At 29.2% G+C, this 25,489-nt stretch overlaps 1 protein-coding gene across 4 annotated transcripts; it reads left to right on the top strand.

Moving 5' to 3' along the window:
• Positions 1–7,040: 7,040 nt before the first annotated feature.
• On the top strand, positions 7,041–23,472 carry Sam-S (S-adenosylmethionine Synthetase). 4 transcript variants are annotated; one of them, XM_018542848.1, is made up of 10 exons: positions 7,041–7,230; positions 10,443–10,841; positions 17,335–17,412; positions 18,024–18,146; positions 19,526–19,638; positions 20,641–20,784; positions 21,124–21,342; positions 22,377–22,559; positions 22,679–22,812; positions 22,982–23,472. In XM_018542848.1, the coding sequence occupies exons 2-10, from the start codon at positions 10,727–10,729 to the stop codon at positions 23,085–23,087; spliced, it is 1,215 nt and encodes a 404-aa protein (XP_018398350.1). In that variant the 5' UTR covers positions 7,041–7,230; positions 10,443–10,726; the 3' UTR covers positions 23,088–23,472. The 4 variants fall into 4 exon arrangements, with proteins under 4 accessions (XP_018398350.1, XP_018398351.1, XP_018398349.1 ...); XM_018542849.1 differs by having other exon boundaries at positions 10,446–10,841; XM_018542847.1 differs by lacking the exons at positions 7,041–7,230; positions 19,526–19,638 and adding an exon at positions 18,647–18,759 and having other exon boundaries at positions 10,208–10,841.
• Positions 23,473–25,489: the final 2,017 nt, after the last annotated feature.

The following is a 25,489-nucleotide window of genomic DNA, read 5'->3' on the forward strand; positions in this document are numbered from 1 at the left end:
CATTGATGATACAATATATTAACTGATTACAGTTCTCTGATTTTGTTACTCGGATAAGTACTGAAGCATGTATATTCAGTACCATACATATACTTACCATAGAACACTGAAAAAAATTTTGATCCAATGAATCATCGTTAATCAATATGTCAAACTTAATGTCCAACTTAATGAAATTAAATTATTAATACATTTATTGGATTCATTAATATAATTAAATATTTATTATTAAAGGCCGAAACGTTTAATTATGTGTACTTAAAATAAAATTTCGTTTTAATATTCCACGAAATATAGAATAATTTCGCTAAATCTCTTCAAATTCCTTTAAACATTTATTCTCTTGCAATGAATTATAGCAATAGTTTTATATAATCTAAATCATTATGAAAATTCGTTGGACCAATTTTCATTAAATCAATGAATATTTTATTGTATTTAGGTATTTGTTCAATAAGGCGATGAATTTCGCAATATCTAGCACGTTTTAATATTGCTTTCTTTTCATTGAACATATTCACGTACACAGATTTATTAATTAATTTAAAATTAAATTATATTTAATTTAATTAGACAATAATGCTAAAATTAATCCTACTGGTATGTTTATATTCGCATCATACGATTACATTATTTGAATTAATATGATTAAAAGTTCCGAAAAAAATTAAATAATTTTTATAGAAAAAGTCTTAGATCAACAGATGAAATCTAGTAATTAAATACCGAAAAAAAAAAATTTTAAATAAAGTATTAGTATAAAATAAAAAAGTTTTGAAAGAAAATAAATAGTACATAATAATAATATTGCTATTGACTACTGTTATTTATATCCGTAATACAAAAAATTTTTGAGCAAGAAATGGAAATTAATACAATAAAAATAGAACACGAAAAAAAAAGTCTGATTTAAGAGAGGAGCATTTAATAAAAATGCAGGAACAAGAGCTACTTGCAGCTGTTGCTGCAACAAAAACAGCTGAATTGCAATTGCAGTTACAAACTAAAAAAAACGAAAATTATTTTGAATCCTAATATTACACATTTCTTACATATCATATATTAATATACAGTGGTTGGTAAAAGTTTCTGACCAACGCAGTCTTAAATATAAGGAATACCGGCCTAAGACATCATTTTTCAAGTCATGTCCGGAGGTGTTTTAAGATAACACGTAAGAAATGAGATAAGTTTTATAAATAAATTATATTTCTATTATGGATTTACAAGATATGGATTTGCAAGATTTCGATGACGATATTCTTGATCTGATCATTGAATTAATGGTACGAGCTAGCTCCCAAGCGATACATACGAGATGGACATAACCCCTTTGAATTTTATAATGAAATTGAATTTAAACGTCGCTTTCGATTTTCTAAAGAAGCTGTAATGTATGGGCTTTTACCGAAAGTTGAAGAAGATTTAATTAAAATAAATAATCGAGGCCTTCCTATTGCCCCCGTGATTATACAATTACTTGTGAGCTTACGATTCTATGCGACTGGAAGCTTTCAGGTAAAGAAATTAAAAAATAGCTTAATACTATTCCAAATAACAATACGTTCCATGATGCAAAAACTCAGTGTACTGAAACCAATGTGACGATGTTTTATCAAGATTGATAAAACATTATTCACATTTGCTCGGTTAATATTATGCAAATACTAGACTTGATTTTAAACGGATGCTACGTTCTGTCACAAAGTTACTCCGTAAATGATATGATTTTAATTAGATTCGTTTATAAAAATTTTATAATGAATTCATTTTTAGAGTCTTATATATATTATTAGAAACTTCGTATTTAATATTTGTCATTTCATCTAACAATTACGTCCATCATATCCATTTACTGTACATTTTCCTTAAATTATAAACATATATTATTAACATAACGTTAAAATGAAATAAAATATATAACGTAAAATGTAGAGGAACACAAGAGCAAGAACATAAATGATATAACACCTTTAAGTATTAAACTTAACATATCACATGCCGTGAAAAAAAAATGAAAAACACCGATTGACGAAAATGTCATAAAATTACACGTTGGTCAGAAACTTTTACCAACTACTGTATATTAATATATGATATGTAAGAAATGTGTAATATTAGGATTCAAAATAATTTTCGTTTTTTTTAGTTTGTAACTGCAATTGCAATTCAGCTGTTTTTGTTGCAGCAACAGCTGCAAGTAGCTCTTGTTCCTGCATTTTTATTAAATGCTCCTCTCTTAAAACGCAGTTTTTTTTAAACGCGTTTCTCCGAAACGCATAGATTTATAAAACTAATCAATAGTTCTTGCAAGTCTTTTGAGAACAAGTTATAAATCTTATGATTCAGTTTAGAATTGATTTATAAATATGGTATAATCTTTTTGTATAACAATAATTTTTTCTATATAAGTTTAATTTGTATATAAATATGATGAAAAAATTAAATAGTAGAAGTGTAGAACTAAAATAAAATGTTCAAGTTAAAAATAATTTAAAAAATTCAGGTAAATTTTTATATTATTAATTAAAGGTGCCAGTACAAAGTGAACATACATAAAGTGTATGAAACTTTCGACCGATTTTCGAATAGCATTGTTCGGAAATAAATAAACTCCGCCTTCCGCTGTCCCCCTCACCGCCCCGCACGCGGCCCGAATGTCGCACGATCTCGAGCTGCTAGTTTTCGATCTCGCGATGTAATAAAATAAAATAATAAAGATAAGAAACATTCTCACGAGAATTAAAGTATTTAGTGTGTATATATTCGCGTATATGTATGTGCGGCTGAATTATATCTCAATCCCAACATAATAACGTCATAATAAAATTATACATGGATGTGACATTTTGTATAAAAGAGATTAGAAACTACGAGAGTTAAAATATGCAGTCTGTATGTATATTCGCGTACAGTATATGTGAGTGAAATATATAAAAAAAGAAAAGTAAGCTATATATTTATTAAATGTAACATTTAGAATATGTTTACTATTATTTTCAAATTATCATTACCTTTACATATATTTATATTAATTATTATAGCTTTTAGATAATTTTTATAGTTTTTCTTATTTGATCTAGCAGCGCCAAGTGTTTTTACATAAAAAATTGTTCTGTTTAAATAAATTTTTTTCATTTTGTACTGTTACTTCTCTAATCTTTTGCGGTAACACTTGAAATGAATAAAGTAATACAATTTTGCGATATAGTAATGTTTTGAAGGAAGATTGAATAACTAATTACTACAACTTTGGTTGAAGGAATAAATGTGTTTGAATAAATCCATTTTTGTTTAATTTGTACATAGCGGATATATAAGATATGAAAAAAAGAGGGATAGGTGGTATAGATATAGAAAGAGAGATGACTGTATAAGAGGACCTATGTTTGAACTGGATCGTTTCTCAAAACGTATTCTCATTAGTACAATTTTAAAAATTAATATTTGTAATAATATTGCGAGAATCGCTAAATGGTATGAGACTTTTATATTTATTTCGATCCTATCTAAGAATCCTATCTTTCGAGATTGGAGAAGTCTCGCGGGACACCCTGTATATTCTTTTCGCAATTTACAAAGTTCAATAGTATATGTTATATGTTGCAAGAAAGTATATGTTCTTTTTGCAAATGACGCAATTTAAAGATTTTGTTTCATTTTTTTTTTAATACATGCATATGTATTACTGATGGGTAATTTATGATAAAAATTAACAATATTGAATTATATTATTTATGTAACGTTTTTTTTCTAAGTTTATGTAACGGTTTTTTATGGGAGGTACACGCACACTTAGCGTCTCTTTTTACCTTTTTTTTTTGCAAAAATAATTTTGTTGAGTGTAAGAATACAAGAATATGAATATATGAATATATGAATACATAAGAATATTGCAAAGAATATTTATAACATATGTTTGTAAATTCCCGATAAATTTTTTTGGACTTTTTTATTATATTAATGATTTATTAAGAAATCTTTTTTCTTCGCAAAAGAGCTTCCCCTTTTAAGTCGAAAACTAAGCTTGAAATTGATCACAAAAGCATTTTTTAATACTAAAAATATTATCACTGATTCACCGACTTGTTTCCACTATACCAGTTGCACTATTGATGTTTGAAACAATACGTATTAGCAAATAATTTTAGAATTTCATTTAGATTTAAAAAATTATCTAAAGTCAAAAGCGTACCTATACAAAAATGTCTCATAGCAACACCATGACACTAACTCATCGCTCTTGACGAATTAAACTCTAGTCATCAATTTACATTAATTGCAATAGATAAAATTGAAGATTTCGTTATATTGATTATATCCCTTCTTCGAAGATTGTTTAAAAAATGATCGTCCGCGAATACAAAAAAACACATTAAATGCAATATTATTACAACACCGCATGTGCAATGTGTTGCTATAAAATTACTGCTTACTATTAATCTTTTTAAGAGATTAACGAGTTGTTTACAAAGCAAAATCGATAAATAAAGACTATATGGGTATATATCTTTAATAACATTTGATGCTATCGGCTAAAAATGAAATGCATAGAATCATTTTGCTTTCTATTAAATCCTTATTATTACTCAAAAATTAGTGTAAGTTGTTGAGTCTATTATCAACTTGTACTTATTAATTATTTACATTCGCTGCACTAATTAAATGGTTACTTTTATAATTAATAAGTGGTATTTATTCCATTAAATGACTAAAAAATCAGTTCTATTCATAATAAATCAAAGATATTAAGTGATAATCATTATCGCGTTTAATTTTAAGTGCTATAGGCACTTACTACGCAATCGTTTCACTTTCGTTAACATGATTCACAGCTCGTCATTTACGAGTAACGAATGACGTATAAAATGATGACATCTCGAAAGTCATCTGACAACGTTGATTGTGATTACAACATGTTACTCGTGTATTGCATATTATGTTTTTCTACGAATTAAATTGTTAAAAAAAAACACAATAAGTAAAATTATCAATAATAAAGAATATATACCTATATGTAATATTCGCAACGTTACCTCATAAAAATAACTCGTTACCATTACCGTTCTTTTTCCTAAAAAATAACTCATTATCGTTACAGTTACTCAAAATATAACAAATCATTACTTTTTTTCTTGACACTAATAGAATATGATAGAAATAAGTGAAGATATTTTTAATGAATGTAAAAAAAGTAATTAAATAAAAAAAAACACATATACACAGGTATATATAATTATTAACTATATACATACAATATATATATAATATTATAATATATATGCATATAAATCTTTACGGTATATTTAATGAAAAAATTGCAAAAAATAAAATATATTTATATATAATGAGTGATATAACAGCGTCTATTAAATTCTTGTATTAATGTGCGCAATTAAAATTAAAATTATAATTTTTGTTCGTCTATCTAATTCTATAATCTATGGACATTGAACAGAAACGTCCTCTTCTCTCTAAAGGATTAATGAATCAGCATATTTAATTAAACATCTTTCACTGTAATATAACTTAATCAAATCTGTAAAAAATAAATAGTAATAGTTAAACATCTTAAAATTTTTTATTTTTGGTGTTTACCGAATATTAAAAAAAGATAAAATAATACATCATGCGCATAATGAATGAAACGGAACATAGCCTATATATACATGTGAACTGTGAATACAATGTGAAAAAAGACGTCGTGATTACATGATTAAGAAAGCCAATCAGATCTATCCCTTTATCTCTGTTTTCTATAACTCTAGTTACGACTAAAAAACTTTTACGTTGCCAGAAATAAAGTAATAATAAAAGTAACTAGTGAAATCGTTATCATACTCCAAAAATATAACTGCATGAACATTACTCCGAAGAAAATGTAACGTAATTACTTGTTCGTTACTGAAAAAAGTAACTTGTAATGGTAATGACGTTACTTACCAACCCTGATAATATTTTTATAACAAGAAAATAATAAGAAATTTGAATATCTCACTTGTTTACACATTTTTTAATTACTGATTTTAAAGTTTTGGACATTTGGAAGTTTATACTCTTCAGCAAGTACAAAATTTTCATCACAATTGAAAATAATTTTTTCATAATTAAGTATAATTAATTTTTTTAATTATTGTTTTTACAAACATTTTCGATTTCTACAAATACCTTACCTTATAAATTTTTATTCGCAGGCATCTATAAACAAACCATATTTCTAATTTGGAATTTTTAAATGTGAAATTTAACTGTTTCATAGATTACGAATTTAAAAAATACTCACTTCAGATCTTAGCTTCAGATTAAATTTAATTTAAAGCTGTTTAACTTCCTAAATTTTTGCGTTCAAGGTTGCTCTCTCTCTTAGTTAAAAACTATTTTATTTTATAGTTCTTTATCAACAATAATCTTTTTATAATCTTGAGAAATTTTGAATAATTTTAATCGCATAAATATATAAATAAAATTTAGATAAATTCAGTTTTATATTCATCTATAATTTCTACATCCAGTATTATATCGCAAGAGCAAAAAGATGAAATCCCTTATATTCTATGACTCTTAACAATAGTATCGATGATTTCATTACGTTATTGTTATGCAACTTTTTTTACTACATATTATATAATATCTGCGCAACAATATAGTGTTAACATTGTCGTTAAGAGCTATAAAATAGGAACACTATAAAGATTTTAAATTACATTGCTCCAAGAAAATAAATAAGACCATAAACACTTGTGCAATTCGCTGTGGAACTGATGTGTCATTCTAATACAGTTGCAGGTTTGCCGATCCCACTCTACTCCAAGAGTTTTTCAATTCGCTAAGCGATATATAAAAGTCTAGCCAATTTACACACTTTCGCATAGTGCAATTCTGTCGCGAGTGACGATAACGTTTGTCTCTTTTGAATATTGTGCTCAAATCTACGGCTCTGTCTTATGTTCTGTACGTATTAAATTTTCAACTGTCAGAAAAATCGCGACAACGTTACAATAAACGGAAATCAGTATTTCTTGAATTGGGAATCAGTTGACAACTTAGGGCGGAATCCATAAATGTTGCTCAAGACTCGAAATGTTCTTAAGCTAGTGCTTAAGACGTCACGAACCAATCACTTAACCGTATTAACATCTTAAGCCTTTACTTGAGACGGTCTTGAGATTAAGAACGGACTATGGATTCCGATCTTAGAATCACATGATAAACAGTTGACCAGTATTATCGGTAAGTATAATTTACAGGCTAAATTGATGGTTTCACAATTTATACGTTACAACAATAACGCCCGCCAGGTAGAATATGAAATTAAATCATAATAAGATCAAAATGACATCAAGAAAGTTATTTTGGTAAAAATCATAATAATATCATTTTCGATACACTTTTGATAAAAAATTTTTAATTTAATATGATAATGATTTGTAAATGACTTTTTTTTATAATAAAAGATCAATCAAAGTTCTTAAAATAAGAATGGTTTTTAATTAATTAAAAGAATTACATGTCGTCATTTCAAGAATTTTTCAAGTAAAACATAGATAATAATAATATTAAAAGGACATCATCATAATCTTATTTGTCATTTACAAATTCATTTTTAAGTATCAAATGACATCATGATAACGTTCTATGATATTATTATAAGCATGACCCTACAAAATTATCATCAAAAGTGTATCGAATGGTATCATTATGATTTTTTCTAAAATGACTTTCACTTGACGTAATTTTTATCTTATTATATGATTTTACGTTCTACTTGGTTGTAGGAATAAAATTCTAGATTCGCGAAACATTTCAGCTTTATATTCTCAGTACTAGAAATCACTCCAAGGTTTCGGAGCAATTAATTCTATCATTAAGAACACAAAGTTTTACGATTAATGTTAAACATGAGGATTATGTAGATATAGACGATTTCTTTTTATTTTTTATTTTTTAATGTTCAAGCTCACACATGCTCCATACATGATGCAATATTAAAAACTCCGATAATGTTTCCGAGTGTAAAGTATGACGGAACAAATCCTAAAAGTGATTATTCGTCGTAGAGATCATAGTGTCATGATGATAAATCAGCAGAAATATTACAGTATATCAAAGTAAATTGTAAACTTATCATAATGTCCTTCAAGCTTAGATTAGATATATATTTTATGTTCCAGTTTAATAAAATTAAAATTTCAAACACTCAAAAGTTATGGGACTATATTTAAAAGTATCAATATTTCATTTATATAAGTTGAAGAAAATTGCATAATATATAAATATAATAATTCTAAAAAACGACAAAAATAAGGTGTTAATATTCGGTATAAACAAGCAACGATTTATCAGTTGACAAATTTATTATAAAAAATTCATAATTAAACACGAAACGTTTCGACTGCTTACTGCAGTCCTCTTCAGTCTCAAATACATAAAGATATCAACATACATATAACAAATCAAATAATCTATTAGTTTTAACTTAGATGTTAAATGTTCTCTCTTAGTCAATTATTATAGGATAAAGGAAAGAAAATTGTCAAATAAAGCTGTTTCCGCATCGTGATTGTAAATTTCAGATGCCCATGTGCAACTTTCTTTCTTTAATAAAATTATTATATTATTACAACAGAGATACATTGTGTGTAAAAGACAGTTGTCAGAAGAATAAACAAAAAATACTACTAACTTAACAATAAAATTCAGTGTCAGTAACAGTAATTCAGTGTAACAGTAACAGTAGTAACAGTAGTTCAGTGTCAGTAATTTAGTCAAGGAATGGAAAGTTATCTTTTAAAAGTAACAACCCTGCAGATAGCAAAATGCTAGCAGTATAATAATTCTAATAACAAAAAAAAATAAATAATAATGAACTCTCGAAATTCAAACACTAAGAATTTAACAAAGAGCAAGTGAGCGTAAACAATAGTAATAACTGCGCGGTTAGAGGTGCGCTATCAGAATTAATTTAATATTAAAGACAAAATTATCTTTTTAACAAGAGTTTCTAGTCATCACATCTTGTGATGATTAGAAGTCAGTCGAAACGTTCGAAAACTTGTTAAAAAGATAATTTTTTCTTTAATATTAAATTAATTTTGATAGCGCACCTCTAAACCGCGCAGTTATTACTATTGTTTACTCTCACTTTGTTAAATTCTTAGAATTCTAATAATGTTTTGCAAACTGAAATTATGACAACTAAATTAAATGATAACACAATTAGAAATAAATTCATTCACGAAAACGAAAAATCAATATATATAATTAGGAAAACAAGTAATTATTTAAGAATCTTTACAAAATATACTGGATACATCTTTCCATATCAATAACTACAACAATTAGTAAATATTTGCATAAAAATAAATTCCCTAACGTATTTCTCATATAACAATCTAGCAACAGTCGCAAACAAAAAACAATAAATTTTCAATCAAGAGAGTATAAAAAACAACAAAAAAATAAGATATTATAAATTTCAGTATTTTATAAACAAGCAAAACAAAGTAAGCAGATCAAAGTAAGACAGTGTAAATTTTGACGATATTTCAATATATATATAATATTTAGAACTTATCAAAAATAAAAATATTTTCTTAATAAAAAAAAACTTTACATTTTTTTAAATATTGTTCCTCTTCCGAGAGAAACAATTTCTGATACGATTATCCAGTTTTACAACGGAATAATCTGCAACCGTTCGAAACTCTACCTCTGAGGATTTTATTCTATAACATCATTTTGTAATGTTAATTGACGTTGCGGGTATTTTGCACAATAAAAAAGCTGCGCAAAAACAATATGTGCATACGATATCTCGACCCCGAAAAATTCTCAGTTTCGCGTAAAGGAGGCACGGCAGTGTCGCGCGCTTGGCTTAGCGCCGAGACACTACCGTGTCTCCAGATATCATTATAGTCGTTAAAAGTTGCAGAATACATCCTAAAAGTTTCATCTTAAAATCTCATTGTAGACGGCGCATAGCGTGCGTTTCATCTTCTGTACGAGTACGTGAAGTTGACGAGGGCGATCAAAGCGAGCAGTAATTGGCGAGACACATGCGATGGGACTCAGTTTGACTCAAGTTTCGCGCTAAGCGTACGTAAGCGTCACGTGACTGTAATACTGACCAATCATACGGAGCAGTTGGACCGAGGTAATCAGGCGGATCGAAACGAACGGAGAGACCGAGAATATAGATAAAGAACGGCAGAGAGAGTCTCTTCGATTTTCCGTTAGGTGTCGCGTGCGTTGCTTTGTTTCGTCAGCTTCGCCTGCTCGTTCGCTTTCGCTTCGGGCCGGTCCGATCCGGAGACCCGACAGACCACCCGACCTGCGATCATTACACGGTGTGCCGTATGTCTGTGTGGAGCTTGCGCTCTCTCACGATTCGATCTACCGTTCCTCTCGTGCAAGTCGTACACGCTGTCGCTCGCTCTCGAAAGTAGTTACAGGTATAGGCTGTTGTAAGAAACGCGGCACACACGATTGGACTACACCGACCGACCACGCGGACGGTAACTCTGAGTGGAGAGCGTGTAAACGCGGAGAGAAAACTACGACGGAGAGAAAAAGGCACGTGGTGAGTTTTCGCCCGCAGTGCAGACGGCCATTTACGATAAGAAGACTCAACTGTGTGAGCGCTTCACTCAGAACGAATCTAAGTAACGAACATCAGCTACGAGGCGACGCGGCAACTACGGTGGCAACAACCCCAAAACGCAGAAAGATGCCGGAGACCGTACACCATATGAACGGCTACGCGAATGGCCATGCGCCGCCTGAGCTGCAACAGGATACCGCATTTCTGTTCACCTCGGAGTCTGTCGGCGAGGGACATCCAGGTGAGTGATACATCCGGGGATCGCCTCGCTTATGCAAGGTGGTGAGACGGACGGCTTTTGCCCAAGTAAAACTGCTCGAAAAAAACAAAAAAAAAAAAGCTTTCCTCTCTCCATATTTTTCTTCTCTCCCTCCCCCACCTCGTTCTGCGCCTCCCTGTACATTGCGATTCCCACCCTCTTACCAGCATGGCTGCGTTCAGAATCATTCAAATGCACCCGGATGAAATTTTATCCTTGTTCAACATCCAGTAAACGACGAGAATGAAACGTAATTTGGGTGCGCTGGAACACGACGATTCTGAACGAGGTTCAATACCATCATTCCGTTTTGTGTATGTACGCGCCGCCATGGAATAGAATCGATTCCCGAAAGGATTATGCCGCTCTTTTTCCTCTACCTCTTCATTTTCTCCCCTCGGAACATAGATCCAGATCAACGCCAATCGCAGCTTTTTTTAATCACGTTGTTCATTGAAAATAGCCACGTTCTAGAAAAGAAAGTACATTCGATCGCCGAGTGAATGGAGCTCGTGTTCTTGCTTTTCCCTAATTTCGGCGGGAAGCTCTCGCATTTTTCATTCTCATTCGACATATAGTGTGTCTTCCAATAAGCGACACCGATACAACACAGTGATCATCTCATCTTTAACATTGGTGAACAGCAAGGATGTACTGTGTGACACCGTGTCATCTGTGTCGCTTGTTGGAAGGCACCCAATTAACCTGGCCGTCCGCATTGCCGCCGCCATGTGCTCGTGCCGATCACAATGTACTTTTAATGGTTTTTAGTTGAACTCTTTCTGCACAGTACTTTTCATTTTTTTTTTTGTTTGTTTTCTTATAGAGAAAAAAACGATTGACCAGCCAAATGTTCAACAAAAAGAACACCTATGGTTGACAGAGGATGAACAATATAATGCGCTAAGTTATATTAGAAATCCTATAACAGCCTGAACCACATGGAATCTTAAAATTTACCCTCTGAAAATATAGCAGTTGTGGTACAATACAATATTTTGAAGATTTTTACCACACACCTCAATAAAATTAATCAAACATATTTTATATTTTATTGTAATTTTATTAGTGAATGTGGGAGATTTATTATACTTAATTCTCTCTCTTTGAAATACAATGTTGTTTCACGACTACCATTATTTTCAGGGTAAAGTCTAAGAAAAAATTCTCTTTGTGCACGATTTTATCAAAATCTTACAAGAGAGAAAGATATATATTTATTTTTCTTATATATATATTATATCATTTTAACTCATATCGTTTTAATTTATAACTTTAATTTAGATCATACATATAGTATAATATCCAGCGATAAGTAATGTCCAGCAATACTTAATTATCCTTAAACTATAATTTGTATTCTGGAAAATTCCTAGAAAGCTCCTGAAATTGTTCACAACTGTCTTGGAATTTATCATTCTTTCATTGTAAAAAAAATTAAATGCAAAGAAAAAGAGATAATAAAAGGAAATATTGCTAATAGAAAACTTGTATTTAAAAGTCTAAAATAGAACATAGTAAAAAAAAGTCGTTTGTATCAACAGAATGTTTGATATTATTTATAAAGCAATGAATATTGTTAGCGTTTTAACTCATTCTTTATGTAGAATCCTAACTTAAATGCAAGTATATATTATAATATTGCACAAATTGATAAAAATTTAACAATAAGAATTCATCGATGGATAAATCTTAGAAAAATCGAGATTTTTACCTATTCTGAAATTATGCTTGAATAACAAGTCAGATTTTGTTAGGCATTATGTATAAGAATGAGATTCTCTTACAACTGCTAACTTATCCGCCTCTAATTTCTGTTTTATTACTGTTTTATTAACAACTTGTAAAAAGTTCATTATAGTTACAAAAACTTACAACGATTTTTATTCAGTTGTAGAATGAACCTCTTTAGGTTATAGCTCACAAAAACTTAAGGAATAAATTAATCAATATTTTAAATTTTTTTGTTAACAGCTTACGTTATTGCCTTATAATCTTTACTCGATTAGTCAATTTTCTTACTTAACATTTTACTATTCATTTTGTATAATAGTCTTAATTGTTTTATTAGTAATTTGTTTTCTATTTCTGCACTAAACTCTCTCGCTTTCGGCAAATATCAAATATATATCTTTCTCACTTTAAGTTCCAAAAGTGTACACTATTTCAGCCATAGAAAGCCAATCTTTGAAAGCATTGCAGCTGAACCTTCTATTGTTTCTCCAAAAAAATAATTACATATTCATTTCATCTCTATTGCAGAAAGCACAATAGCATATCGTTACATAGCAAGATCTTGTGTAGAAATTTGCAGTAATACTACTGCAACGTTTGAAATATTACTGCAAATTACTGGAATATTGCAGTGTTGTGTTGTAATATTACTGGAATAATCCACGCTGTACGAGATATCTCTGGTGTCTAAAAAAAACTTTCAAGTCGAGTTTGCAATCAAAATGTAGTTTGTTCCATGTTTTTTAACATATTTGATGAAATTATTAAAAAATACAGTTCAATCGATATTAATTATCTTTGTATTATATTAACATGAATTAACATTAACATATAGGCTAATCAAGATTCTCTGTCATGTAGATAGAACTGCAAAAAAGAAACAATTAGGTTAGAAATTGCCAAGTCTGGTACACCGATCTACGAAGTTGCTTTATTATTACTTCCTTGTTGCTTCATTGTTACTTCGTTATTACTTTGAATTCACTTTCTACGAATACAGCCATGTATGAGCAATCGTTTTCGTCATGCGCAAACAAGAGTTCGTCATTTTCTACAGAATTTCTATTTACGATATAAATAATCTGGTTTTAAGGATACTCAAATGTTTGTTAATGTTTCTTCTTTCGGGATCGATTAACTTTGATCAATCAGTTAATATATTGTCTAAATTTGTTTTCAAGTATAAAAATAGTCAACATAAAATAGAACTTAATTTGTACCTATTGTATTTTGTCCTTGGGAAGAAAGGAAAAAAAAGAGTGAGAAAGAGAGACAGAGAGACAAAACTATGATTAAGCAACATAGAAATACAGGCCCTCCTATGACTGTTTATATTTTTTTATTCTTTATTTTGATCTCCCATGCCTTAACCATGTTCGAGAACTGCCCGTGCGAAACCGACGTTTGAATTCACAACACTCAGTCTTGATAAATAACCATAACAATAATTTTATTTATACTATTGGTTATATATTAATAAAAAGCGAATATAAAAAGTATAAAATATTAGGTATATATTGATACAAATAATTGATATAAAATTACTGTTGTTCTTATCTGAAATAAATGCAAAATTACAGCATAAAGTAAACAGGAATTATTTAATCGTTTTAAATTCTTGCTGATAAATTGATATTAATCATATTGTATAAAATATTCTTTACATGCAAACGCAAACACTACTTTTACGAGAACTAAAAATGTGAGCTCCTCTATATTCGTCAAATATGTTTTTGTCTAAATAGTCTTTTAAGACTAATATATTCTAATCTTTATGATAACAATCATTAATATTAAGCAATGTTGCATTAAACATCTATTAGATATAGTTCAAGGTTAAAAAATAAAAATCATTTTATATATCAAATAAAATATTATAATTATATGTAAAAATATCTTATATATGTATAATTGTATACAAAGTATCTTTATTGTAAATATACATATATACTTTTTTTTATTATATAAAAATAATGCCTATACAAGCCAGCACCAGCTGTTGATGTGAATTTCAATCATTTGCTCAAAAAAATACATAAATATAAACGTTTAGATCCTATGATTTTGGTCCTCTTCAATATATTATCGCAAGATTTCTTAAAAAATATAAAAATTAAATTTGAAAAATATACACTGGCGGTTAAAAATCTTTGAACACCATGCATATTTATGGTAAAAGAATAAAAATGTTTAAGACAAACATGGATATTCGATCAAAACCAAAGAAAACATATTTATTTATAAAGTATGAACAAAATAAAGCATTATTATTTGACCTTTACGAACCCTTGGGAAAAAGCATTTAGTTGACAACAGTGATTTCAATTTCCATTCCGCTTGGTGCTGTATCTTCGTCCGTGTATTTGCAAATATTTCTCTGCTATGTTTCTTTTGTATCATCATAACGTGAAAACAATTGTAGAAAGTTAGAAGCCTCTTGCAAGCAATTAGAGCCAATTATTTTACAAAATCTAATCAACAGGATGCCTAAATTAATTTAAAAATGTGTTAAGAGCTAAAGGTAGCTTTTTTGATGAAAAAAAGGTTTGACTTTTTCTGTCGTAAGGGTCTCAAATGATAATGTTTTGTTTCTTATATGTACTTTATAAATAAATATAATATTTTCTTTGGTTTGACCGAATATTCATGTTTATTTTAAACGTTTTTATCCTTATACTGTAAGTATGCATGGTGTCCAAAGATTTTTGACCGGCAGTGTATATCCTATGATTACATTTGTCAATGTAGTTGCCAAGAAAATTGTCAATGCTTTACGCTCGTCCACTCACTACCAGCTTGTGCATCAAAATGTCCGTTTTGCTACATAAGTTAATTATAAAACACATTTTATTATTTTAATGAAGTTAAGAAGTCTAAATGTAAAAAAAAAGAGGAAAATTTTTGTAACTTACATGCGAAGAAATAATATTTCGAAAGAACCAACAAACATCAATAAATTATTAAATTGTCCGATTTACTATTTAAAACAAAAATAATAATTGTCAAGTTATAAAATTAATCGAAAAAATGATTAACTATTTAATATATTAAATTAAAATAATTGCAACTTACAAAATTCGTTAGAAAAAAGTATAAACGATTGATGGTTCAAAAAATAGGTACGTAATGAAAATTTTTAACAAACAAGTGTCGAGTCAAAGATAAATCGCATTACAAAGAGAAGGAAACACTATGTTTTTGTAAATAAATTATACAACGGTCTAACGATAATGTATCATTTTGCAAATTTAAACCTCCTTTCTGCTTTTTAATGTGCATTATCTCAGATAACAGTTTTATTAAAAAATGTTTCTTGGTCCAAGTTTTTTTTTTATTAACAGGATAGGTAAATAATTTTATAAATAAATTCAGAACATACTTAAAAATATCTTAGATATTTGTAAGATATTAATGAAACACGAAAATGTTTAACTCAGAAATTAAAGATAAACAAATATTTATATGAATTTTTTGTTATATATATACTTTTATGTCTTAAATTTATTTCTAAAGCTATGTCCACATGTTATAAAACAATTTTTTTATTACGTCCTATATAATAAAAATAAATTGTTTTACATTTTTATAATGGTATATGTTAATATGCTGCTCATTGCTTTTTAACACAAATATCTTTTCTTTTGAGACTCTTCTATATATTTTTCCCTTTCTGTACTTTTCCAACAGAAATTTTCAAAATGACTGTTATTTATCTTGAGGTCTTTACGATCTGCTATGCTAGTAGTCGATATTCCTTTCTTCTTTCCTTATCACGTTTTCTATTTATATTTCTTTCCAACATTCGCTTTTAAATGGTTTTTCAATGTCATTGTTAATTATACTATAGGTACCGTACGATTTTAAAACGTAATTTTTTTACTATCCTTTTTGAATATGAGAAACAAAGAAATCAAACAGAACGACTTCTATAACTGACGTAAAAATAGTTGACAAAATCTTTTAACTCGATAAAAAGTAATCTCGTAAAACGTTAATAAAAAAATATCTTACAATTAGTCTGTCAAATCAACAGAAATTTAGCGTTTTGTAGAGCTGCTTTATCGAAATTCTTTCTAAATATATATATTTGTAATAAGGCTCAATAAATTTAAAAATAATTAAGAAACAGAGCTACAAGCCAAAAATTCGTTAATATATAAAAATGTTAGTAAATAAAGAGTGTCATTAGTTAAAAATATATAATGTTCTTGATATTTTAATAAAATTGCATTTCAACAGTGTACGTATAATATTTTGATTTTAAATGTTTTAATTTATTTTTCAAGATCTTTCAAAAACAGTCATAATTTTTGTATCTTTTAACTACACATCGACTATTTTTAACTTAATTATCTTGAAAAATGCTTTTTTTTTTTGCAATTTACTCATGTTGCTAATTATTTTCGCAGATTGTTAATGACTTATTTTTTTTTTACATCATGGCTCTAATTATATCAAAGATAAAGAAAATTCACGAGTCATGTGAACACTTTAGGTAAACTCTCTCTCCTCTAATCTTGAATTAACAATTCATCGCTTTTCATATATAATACAGACAGAAGAAAAATAAATCATTATTCCTTTAAATAATATATTTTTTTTTTTTTGTTTATTACATTCATGTAATAAACAGTTTTTTAAATAAGATTTTAATTATTATTTAGATATTAATTTTCTAATTATTTTATTTAATAATTTTTATCTGAATTAGTAGATTGATATATCTTATCTTTTTTCTCAGATAAAATGTGCGATCAAATAAGCGACGCCATTTTGGATGCGCACCTAAAACAAGATCCCGACGCTAAAGTAGCATGCGGTAAGTTTCGCCAAGACAGTGTTGATTTCTTCAAGCAATTGAATATGTATGGTATCTATTTATAAATTAGTTTGTTCGGCCCCGAACTAGTTTTAGGTTGAAACTTTTGACTTTTAACTCTGTTACTTTCAATATATTTAAAAAAATTCTTTTCTCTCTTTCAAATGCTAATTTTAATAATAATATATATTGAAATATATATTATTATTAAAATTAGCATTTAAAAGAGAGAAAAGAATTTTTTTAAATATATTTGGAGGGACTACGTATATAGTTAATTATTAATTTATTTTAATTCGTGAGATATAGTACCGCGGTAGTTTATTTATATGTAAGCCATTAAAAAATCCAAGCTAGACTGTTATAGGCTTTGTATTTGTATTAGTTATGTTCTTACATTAACGGCCTTTAGTATCAAATATTGTATTTAAATATAGTTCCCTTATACATATATATATATATATCTTATATATACCTTATATATGTATATATAAAAACACTTTTTAACATTTTTTAAGTATAATTATTGTTCTGCATTAAATATATAATTTTGTTGTATAACTATTATATTACACTGTATGTACAATTATCAAGATTTTTATTTATTACAGAAACTGTTACAAAAACTGGAATGATATTATTATGCGGAGAAATTACATCAAAGGCTGTAGTTGATTATCAGAAGATCGTTCGTGATACTGTAAAACACATCGGTTATGATGATTCTTCAAAAGGTACAACATCAAGTCGGAGCAATATTTGCATTCTATCCGCCCTTAATTTTAGTAATGCACGTCGCTCACTTTTTCTGATTGTTTTTGACACTTTGTTGGATGTCAATTGTATGTTTGCGTGAGATAAAGTGAAATCTTTACATTCCCGACGAAACAACAAATCATTACTCATGTAACACATGCATGCTATGTGGCTGAATAAATAGCCAGCTCCCTCGTCCACATAAAATCCGCCTCGTACGATTCTTTTTCGAATCGTTATAACAACACGATCGAATCATGGCACAAAAGATTCAAGTTCCAGACATTTATAATTTTTGTTTCTTTAATACTGAAATATTAAGACGAATATAAGGATTCTTTGTGTATACACATGTTTAACTTGAATCCTCCATGCCTTAATCGATCAAATCAGTATTCTGTTCATTATCTTTTGGACCAAGAAAACGATCATGCAAGGAGATTAGTAGAGACTGTGTAACGCAAGCATATCGTGACAGGATTCGATTGGCGTACGTTGAACCTTTTGGTGGCGATCGAACAACAATCCCCAAATATCGCGGATGGTGTCCATACGGACAGGCAAGAGACGGACGTGGGTGCAGGTGATCAGGTACATAACTCATTCTCAGCCCATGCCACAGAACAGCCAAAAATAATTCAATATCAACGATACCCTATGTTCTTTTGTCTCTTATTCTCCCTTTTCCTCTACCTTCCTTGAAATGGTCTCAAAGTCTGTTTTCCTATTCTGTGTGTCACAAGCGTGTGTTACATCTACGCATGTCTGCGTGCGTTCCGCATAGTGATAATGCAAGCACCCATATAAGTATTTGTAAGCACTGTTGTTGTAAGATAATATTATAACATATTTTTATGAAAAATTCTTCGCTATGTTACGTCAATCGTGCAGGAAATTTCTAATTTGTCAGATATCTATACATATATATATATATACATATATATATATACACATCTCAAAGATGCATTACAAAATACTGGAATATGATTCCAACAAAGTGCCGATATCACTTATCATGTTTATAGGACGTAAGGCTGCATGTAATATGTTCAGATACAAGCATACATGTAACATTATTCATTATGTATAATAAGTTTATTGTCTAATCTATAGATAAATATAACATGTATACTAGATAAAAGAATTGATATTTCAAAGAATTGAATTTTATTCGATATTTTGAGAAGTTTATCTGAATTCGTACATTCAGCCATCGTATTGGTTTTAATCAAGTCAGGATTATTGGAAGTATTGTAATGAAAGCCCCAAAATGGTGGAATCTCGTGTAAGAAGAATGTCGAAATAACTGCATAAAACAGCAGTGAATATCTTTATCTTACCAGATTAATTTCTGCAGGTTTTGACTACAAGCTGTGCAATGTTCTGTTGGCGCTCGACGCTCAGTCACCTAATATTGCGGCGGGCGTTCATGAAAACCGTAGCGACGAGGAAGTAGGAGCAGGAGATCAGGTCAATTGGCATTTCCATCGTTGAATTTTTATTTTCTCTCTTTGTTTCTTGTTTTCTTCTCTTTGACCGTTTGCCTCCTGCGCTACTAAGTACATTCTTTACTATAGCAGTTGTAACATTTGTCACTTCTTCTTTATTTTACTTGTATCCCACTAGCCTGTTTCTTAGTTCATCACTATAGAGGTGAAAGTGGTATTTGGTTTATGTTATCTTTCTCATTCTTGCATTATCACAGTAGTTTAAATGCATTACTATATGGTTGATTCTATTGTGAATTCTGTAGCTGGATCTAGTATATAGGAAGTGCCGAAATTGATTGAGTGTATAGAACACAGTTTGTGTATGAAAGTTTATATAGATTTAAAAACATTTGTGTTTTACACTACTATAGATTCATATATAATGTCTTCATAAAATAATCATTCTTTATTATATGATTCTATCTTGTTGAAAATTTATTGTTAAATAATAATTTATTGTTAAATAATTTAAATTAAATAAAATTGATTGGGGGAGGGGGCTAAAATCATAATCCTTATTGAATTTATTAAATTATGTAATTAAATTAGTTGATTGTGTTATTAATAGTGTGAGATATAAATACCTTGTAAATAGTTTTTTACTATAATTATTAATGATAATATCCCTTCTATCACGTATTTACATGTTCTGTTCTGTGTGTGGCACTTTTTACTGTATTAGTTTTTATTGCTTTATTACTTGCTTTTTTATAGTATCACATATGTATTAATATTATATAATAATTTACTCTTCACAAAAGCTTTTCTATCTTTATTTAAATTTTCTTTTATTTTACGCGCGCGCTTACACACACACACACACACACACACACATACACAAATATAATATTAACTTTTATATGACGGTACATAATTTCAAATAACTGTCTATATATTCAAAGTTATATGTACAATATTTTATGCTTGTGAAGCTTATATATCTCATAAATTTTAGCTGGAATAACTGAAATTCTTCCACCAGGGTCTAATGTTTGGATACGCAACTGATGAAACAGATGAATGTATGCCACTGACGGTCGTGTTGGCGCATAAATTGAATCAGAAAATCGCCGAACTAAGACGAAGCGGCGAATTATGGTGGGCTCGTCCAGATTCAAAAACACAGGTTTGATTTTTATTTATCTTAATTTGCAAAACAGAATTCAAGTTGGATAAAATTAACAAAAATATTTACCGGAATTAAAAAAAAATTTTAAGAGATTTTCAATCTATAATTATTTGCGATACTTTTCATGTTTAGAGATCTATTTATATAATTAGAATTAAAAAAATAAAGTTTATAAACAATGATGATTATTCGCTGATGATTTTATAGTATTTGCTACTCTTGAGTGCCATGATGTTGAAATTTAAACTGAGAATAATCCATTAAATATATTTTTACAATACATTAATAATTTAAAAATTAATGTACAATTGTATGTAAAACGTATTTATACGATAGGTAACCTGTGAATACATCATGGACCACGGAACCTGCGTACCTATGAGAGTCCATACTGTTGTCGTATCACTGCAACATAGTGAAAAAATTAGTCTAGATGAACTGCGTAAAGCAGTCATGGAGAAAGTCATCAAAGAAGTAATACCAGCAAGATACTTAGATGAAAGAACAGTCTTCCATGTGAATCCTTGCGGGCTTTTCATTATCGGCGGACCACAGGTACCATTAAAGTCTTGAAAAATAAAGTTTATAAACAGTGATGATTATTCGATGATGTATTTTGTACATTGCTACTTTTGTAGCAATTAAATTTGTAGCGTTTGAATGTCATGATATTAAAACTTAAACTGACAATAATCCTTCAAATATAATTTTTACAATACAATAAAGAAATTCCGTCTAAATCAAACAGTAATAAGATGTTTTCGTAAAACATATTTCAAGTTTACAATGTTAGCACAGCATAAAAATAAAAATATATAAAGAATATAATATAAAAAAGAAATATAAAAAAATAATATAATGATATTGAACGTTTCGGTATTCACAGGTAGGCTTCAGCGATTCTTGAAAACCTTTAAACATTATGGCATCTTTCCCTTAAACATATAACAATTGTAATTGACATAATACAAAAATTGATAATAGACAATAATGAACAATTTACATTTAAATCACTCTTATCCTGTTTTTACCTCTTAATTAGTTTTATATTATATTGACGACATTGAATTTTTCACTTTAGACATAATTCACATAATAACAGGAGAATCAATTTTTCGAAACAGTTGTATCATACTATGTCGCTTAGACCATAAAATTATTCATCTCTATGATTTTGTAACATCTTCAAGAATCGTTGAAGAAGGACCTGTGAGTACTGAAATGTTCGATATTATTATATTATTTTTTATATATTTTTTTTATTTTGGGAGTACAAATTAGTTCGGTCCATTTTTTGGGTTCAAAAATACATTTATTTCAAAACAAAATGAATGAACAGATAGCAGCAAGGAAGCGAAAATTACGACATATTCATGACGTCATATTTGCGGCTAGAATATTTTGAAGCGTCCGATTGACCGCACTTGAAACGTTTCAAAACATTTGTAGTGAAACTTTAACCACATCCTATGTCTTAAACTATTATATGACAATATTATACAAATATTAATTAATCTTAAGTAAAAATGTACATTATGTTTTATTAGTTGTGTTCTCTCTTTCTGGTATACTCTTATTACAAATTCTAGAGTGACGCCGGTCTTACTGGTCGAAAGATCATTGTAGACACGTATGGCGGTTGGGGAGCGCATGGTGGTGGTGCATTTTCTGGTAAAGATTTTACAAAAGTGGATAGATCAGCTGCGTATGCCGCAAGATGGGTTGCTAAATCGTTAGTCAAGGCCGGTCTTTGCAGACGTTGTCTTGTACAGGTAAAATCTATACAAGCATTAAGATATTTTTGTGTTAAAATAAATTAAATAATTTTTGTAACTTTTGTAAAATTCTATAACTTTGTATTATATAAAAAATTTGCGATTGTTTATGTTAGGTTTCCTATGCCATTGGCGTGGCAGAACCATTGTCCATCACAGTTTTCGACTATGGTACATCCACGCGTTCGCAAAACGAGCTCTTAGACATAGTGCACAAGAATTTCGATTTGCGACCCGGAAAAATTGTCAAGTATGTACAATTAATTTATTTTGATACTTATATTACACAAACTATAATATTAAAATAAATATTATTTTACTCATATTATTTTAAACAATAATTGTACAATTCACTAATAACAATTAGTGAGAATTAAATTAATTAAGAAAATTAATCGATTATATTATCTTCTTTATAGAGAGCTGAACCTTCGCAATCCTATTTATCAACAAACCAGTACATACGGTCACTTTGGACGAGACGGTTTCACATGGGAGCAACCGAAAAAGCTAATTTTCGATTGATGAGAGGATGGATTTTAAATTGTTTCGGCGTTTCTTGGTTTTAGATACTTGATAGAACATCTCTGTTTCTCATTCTCTAATACTATCTCCCTCTCTATCTTTTTCTCGGAGAAAAAACCATGTTATTTCATGTTAAAAGAAAATTTCGTCCGCGATATACTTCGATCTCCGTGCCGCAGACATCATCGAGGCCACCGATTACGCTACTTAATAATGAAAAGGACTAGGCATGGACAATTCTCTTTCTAGTTCTTTTTGCCATGGAATTCCGCATTATATATGTAATGACAGGCATATAGTACAAATATTGTTTATAATCCAATATATTATATCCAATTTAATCCATAACATCGCATTATGAAAAAAGCATTACAAAAAGAGCAAACTGAGCGTATATTATAAATGCATTTTCATGTTTAGATGTTTAAGAACTTCTTAAGGGGGGAATCCTATTATTTTTGCTAAAAATATGACAAAATTGGTAATTTTTTTTTAAAGAAATTAGCAATTTGATTCGTGTAAAATGTATACCATATTTGAACATCTTACAGTTTTTTTTATTAAATTTTAATGATAAACGTAAAAATTATTAACAATCGAATATCACGCTGTGCAAAATTTCCAGTGGCGTGCACAATATTAATCTTCCAAGTAATCTGAAACAGAAAAATCGAACGGCGTTTTACTTTATACATGTAGCTTCCGTTAAACAAGGTTTAAAAAAAATTTTTACGGAAATGATGAGTTTTCAAATCAGAACTATAATTTTTACTATCAAAATTCGCCCATTTTTTTATGTGATAAAAAAGTGTAACTTATTAATATTCTGATTTATCAAAAGATAAAGTAATGTTTGCTGAACATGTATACCAAGTTTGAAGGTAATCGGTTCAGTGATTATAAAAATATTATGCACACCACTCGTAAAAATACTATTCTGAGAAAACAGCATTTAAAGTTTAGTTTATATAAGTATATCAAGTACTTTCTCTTACATCGATTTCTGGTATTCTACTATCTCAGGACCATATAATAATCCTTCCTCATCTTCATAAAAATGATTTTGAACTATCTGCTCGTTTTTTCATTTTACTTGAGTCTCATTTTACGTAGCCTCAAGGTTACGTTTGTCGCGTAGGTCTTTCAAGGCGATGTTGATCTCGCGCGTTGCAAAATATTTTAGCGTTTCCTCCTATAATAATTTCTTCATTGTCATAGTTTTAAGGACAGCATAAAAATCTTTATTAAAAATTTCGGCTGTTAAGTAAGCCGCGATATATATTTCAATTATTTTTGCTCCACAATGAAGATATTTAGGCGCGAATTGTCAGACTGTAAAGTTAAAACTCATTATTTTTTGTATTTTATCACCCAAACATATTTCTAATAATTCTCTTGATAATAAAATTAGCTTAATGGCTTACTGAACATTTTCTTGAAGTGGCGATTGAATTCATCAAGAACATTATCACTTTCGGCAACTCGCAATTTACATCAACTATCTGGTCTCACTAGACAGTACATATGCTGCGGCTTTTTTTATTTATCGAGATTTTATGATAGTGTAGATGGTACGTCAGTTTCACTTGGAGATTAAATGACTACTGAGAATTTCACTGTTGAGAATAGCACAATTGTCCCTAAACTAATCTGACCTGACCCTTGTGCTAAGAACAAAACCGGAGTAACTGTCGATCATATAAAATCTTATACACTCAATCAGGTACTCGGTTGGTTAAGAGCTCATAACTCTGGAAGTTACACGAATTTCGATACAAAATTCTATGGAAATACTTTTAAGATTTTAAACTAAAGGATTCCATAAAGAAAAATCGATTTTTGACCCGAAAAATGAGATTCCCCCCTTAAACTAATGTGAGTAATTCACAAAGAGAAATATCCTCCGATTTTGATGAGTTTTAATATGTGTAGTCCAGACCAAAATAAGAGACATGTGTTTTTTTTATACACGCTTATATTCACTTTTAGGGCCAATTTCACCAACGTCGGTTAAGCTAACCGACGATTAAAGTGTCAACCGTGATTGGTTCATTCTGGTCAAAGACAAATGCGATTGGATAATTCCATTGGAATTAACCGTCGGTTAGCTTAACTGACGTTGGTAAAATTGGCCCTTAGTGGAACATTTCACAAAAATCGATCAGTTTCTTTGAAAATGAATATTGTTAAAACATAAAAATGTTTTTGCTATTATAAAATACTTCAAATCATTTAACTTGTATTTAAAAAAATTGTTTTATCTCTAGAGCCGATATTTTACATCAAAGTGTTTTGTCCTCTAAAAGTGCATATGGGCACGTATAAAAAAACGTGTTGTTCATTTTGATCTAGACTATAACTTATTAAAAAAGCTCTTTAAAATTAATAATGTATTAATGAAG

Source organism: Cyphomyrmex costatus, unplaced genomic scaffold (genome assembly GCF_001594065.2).
Source record: "Cyphomyrmex costatus isolate MS0001 unplaced genomic scaffold, Ccosl1.0 scaffold35, whole genome shotgun sequence".
In the NCBI taxonomy this organism is placed as follows: domain Eukaryota; kingdom Metazoa; phylum Arthropoda; class Insecta; order Hymenoptera; family Formicidae; genus Cyphomyrmex; species Cyphomyrmex costatus.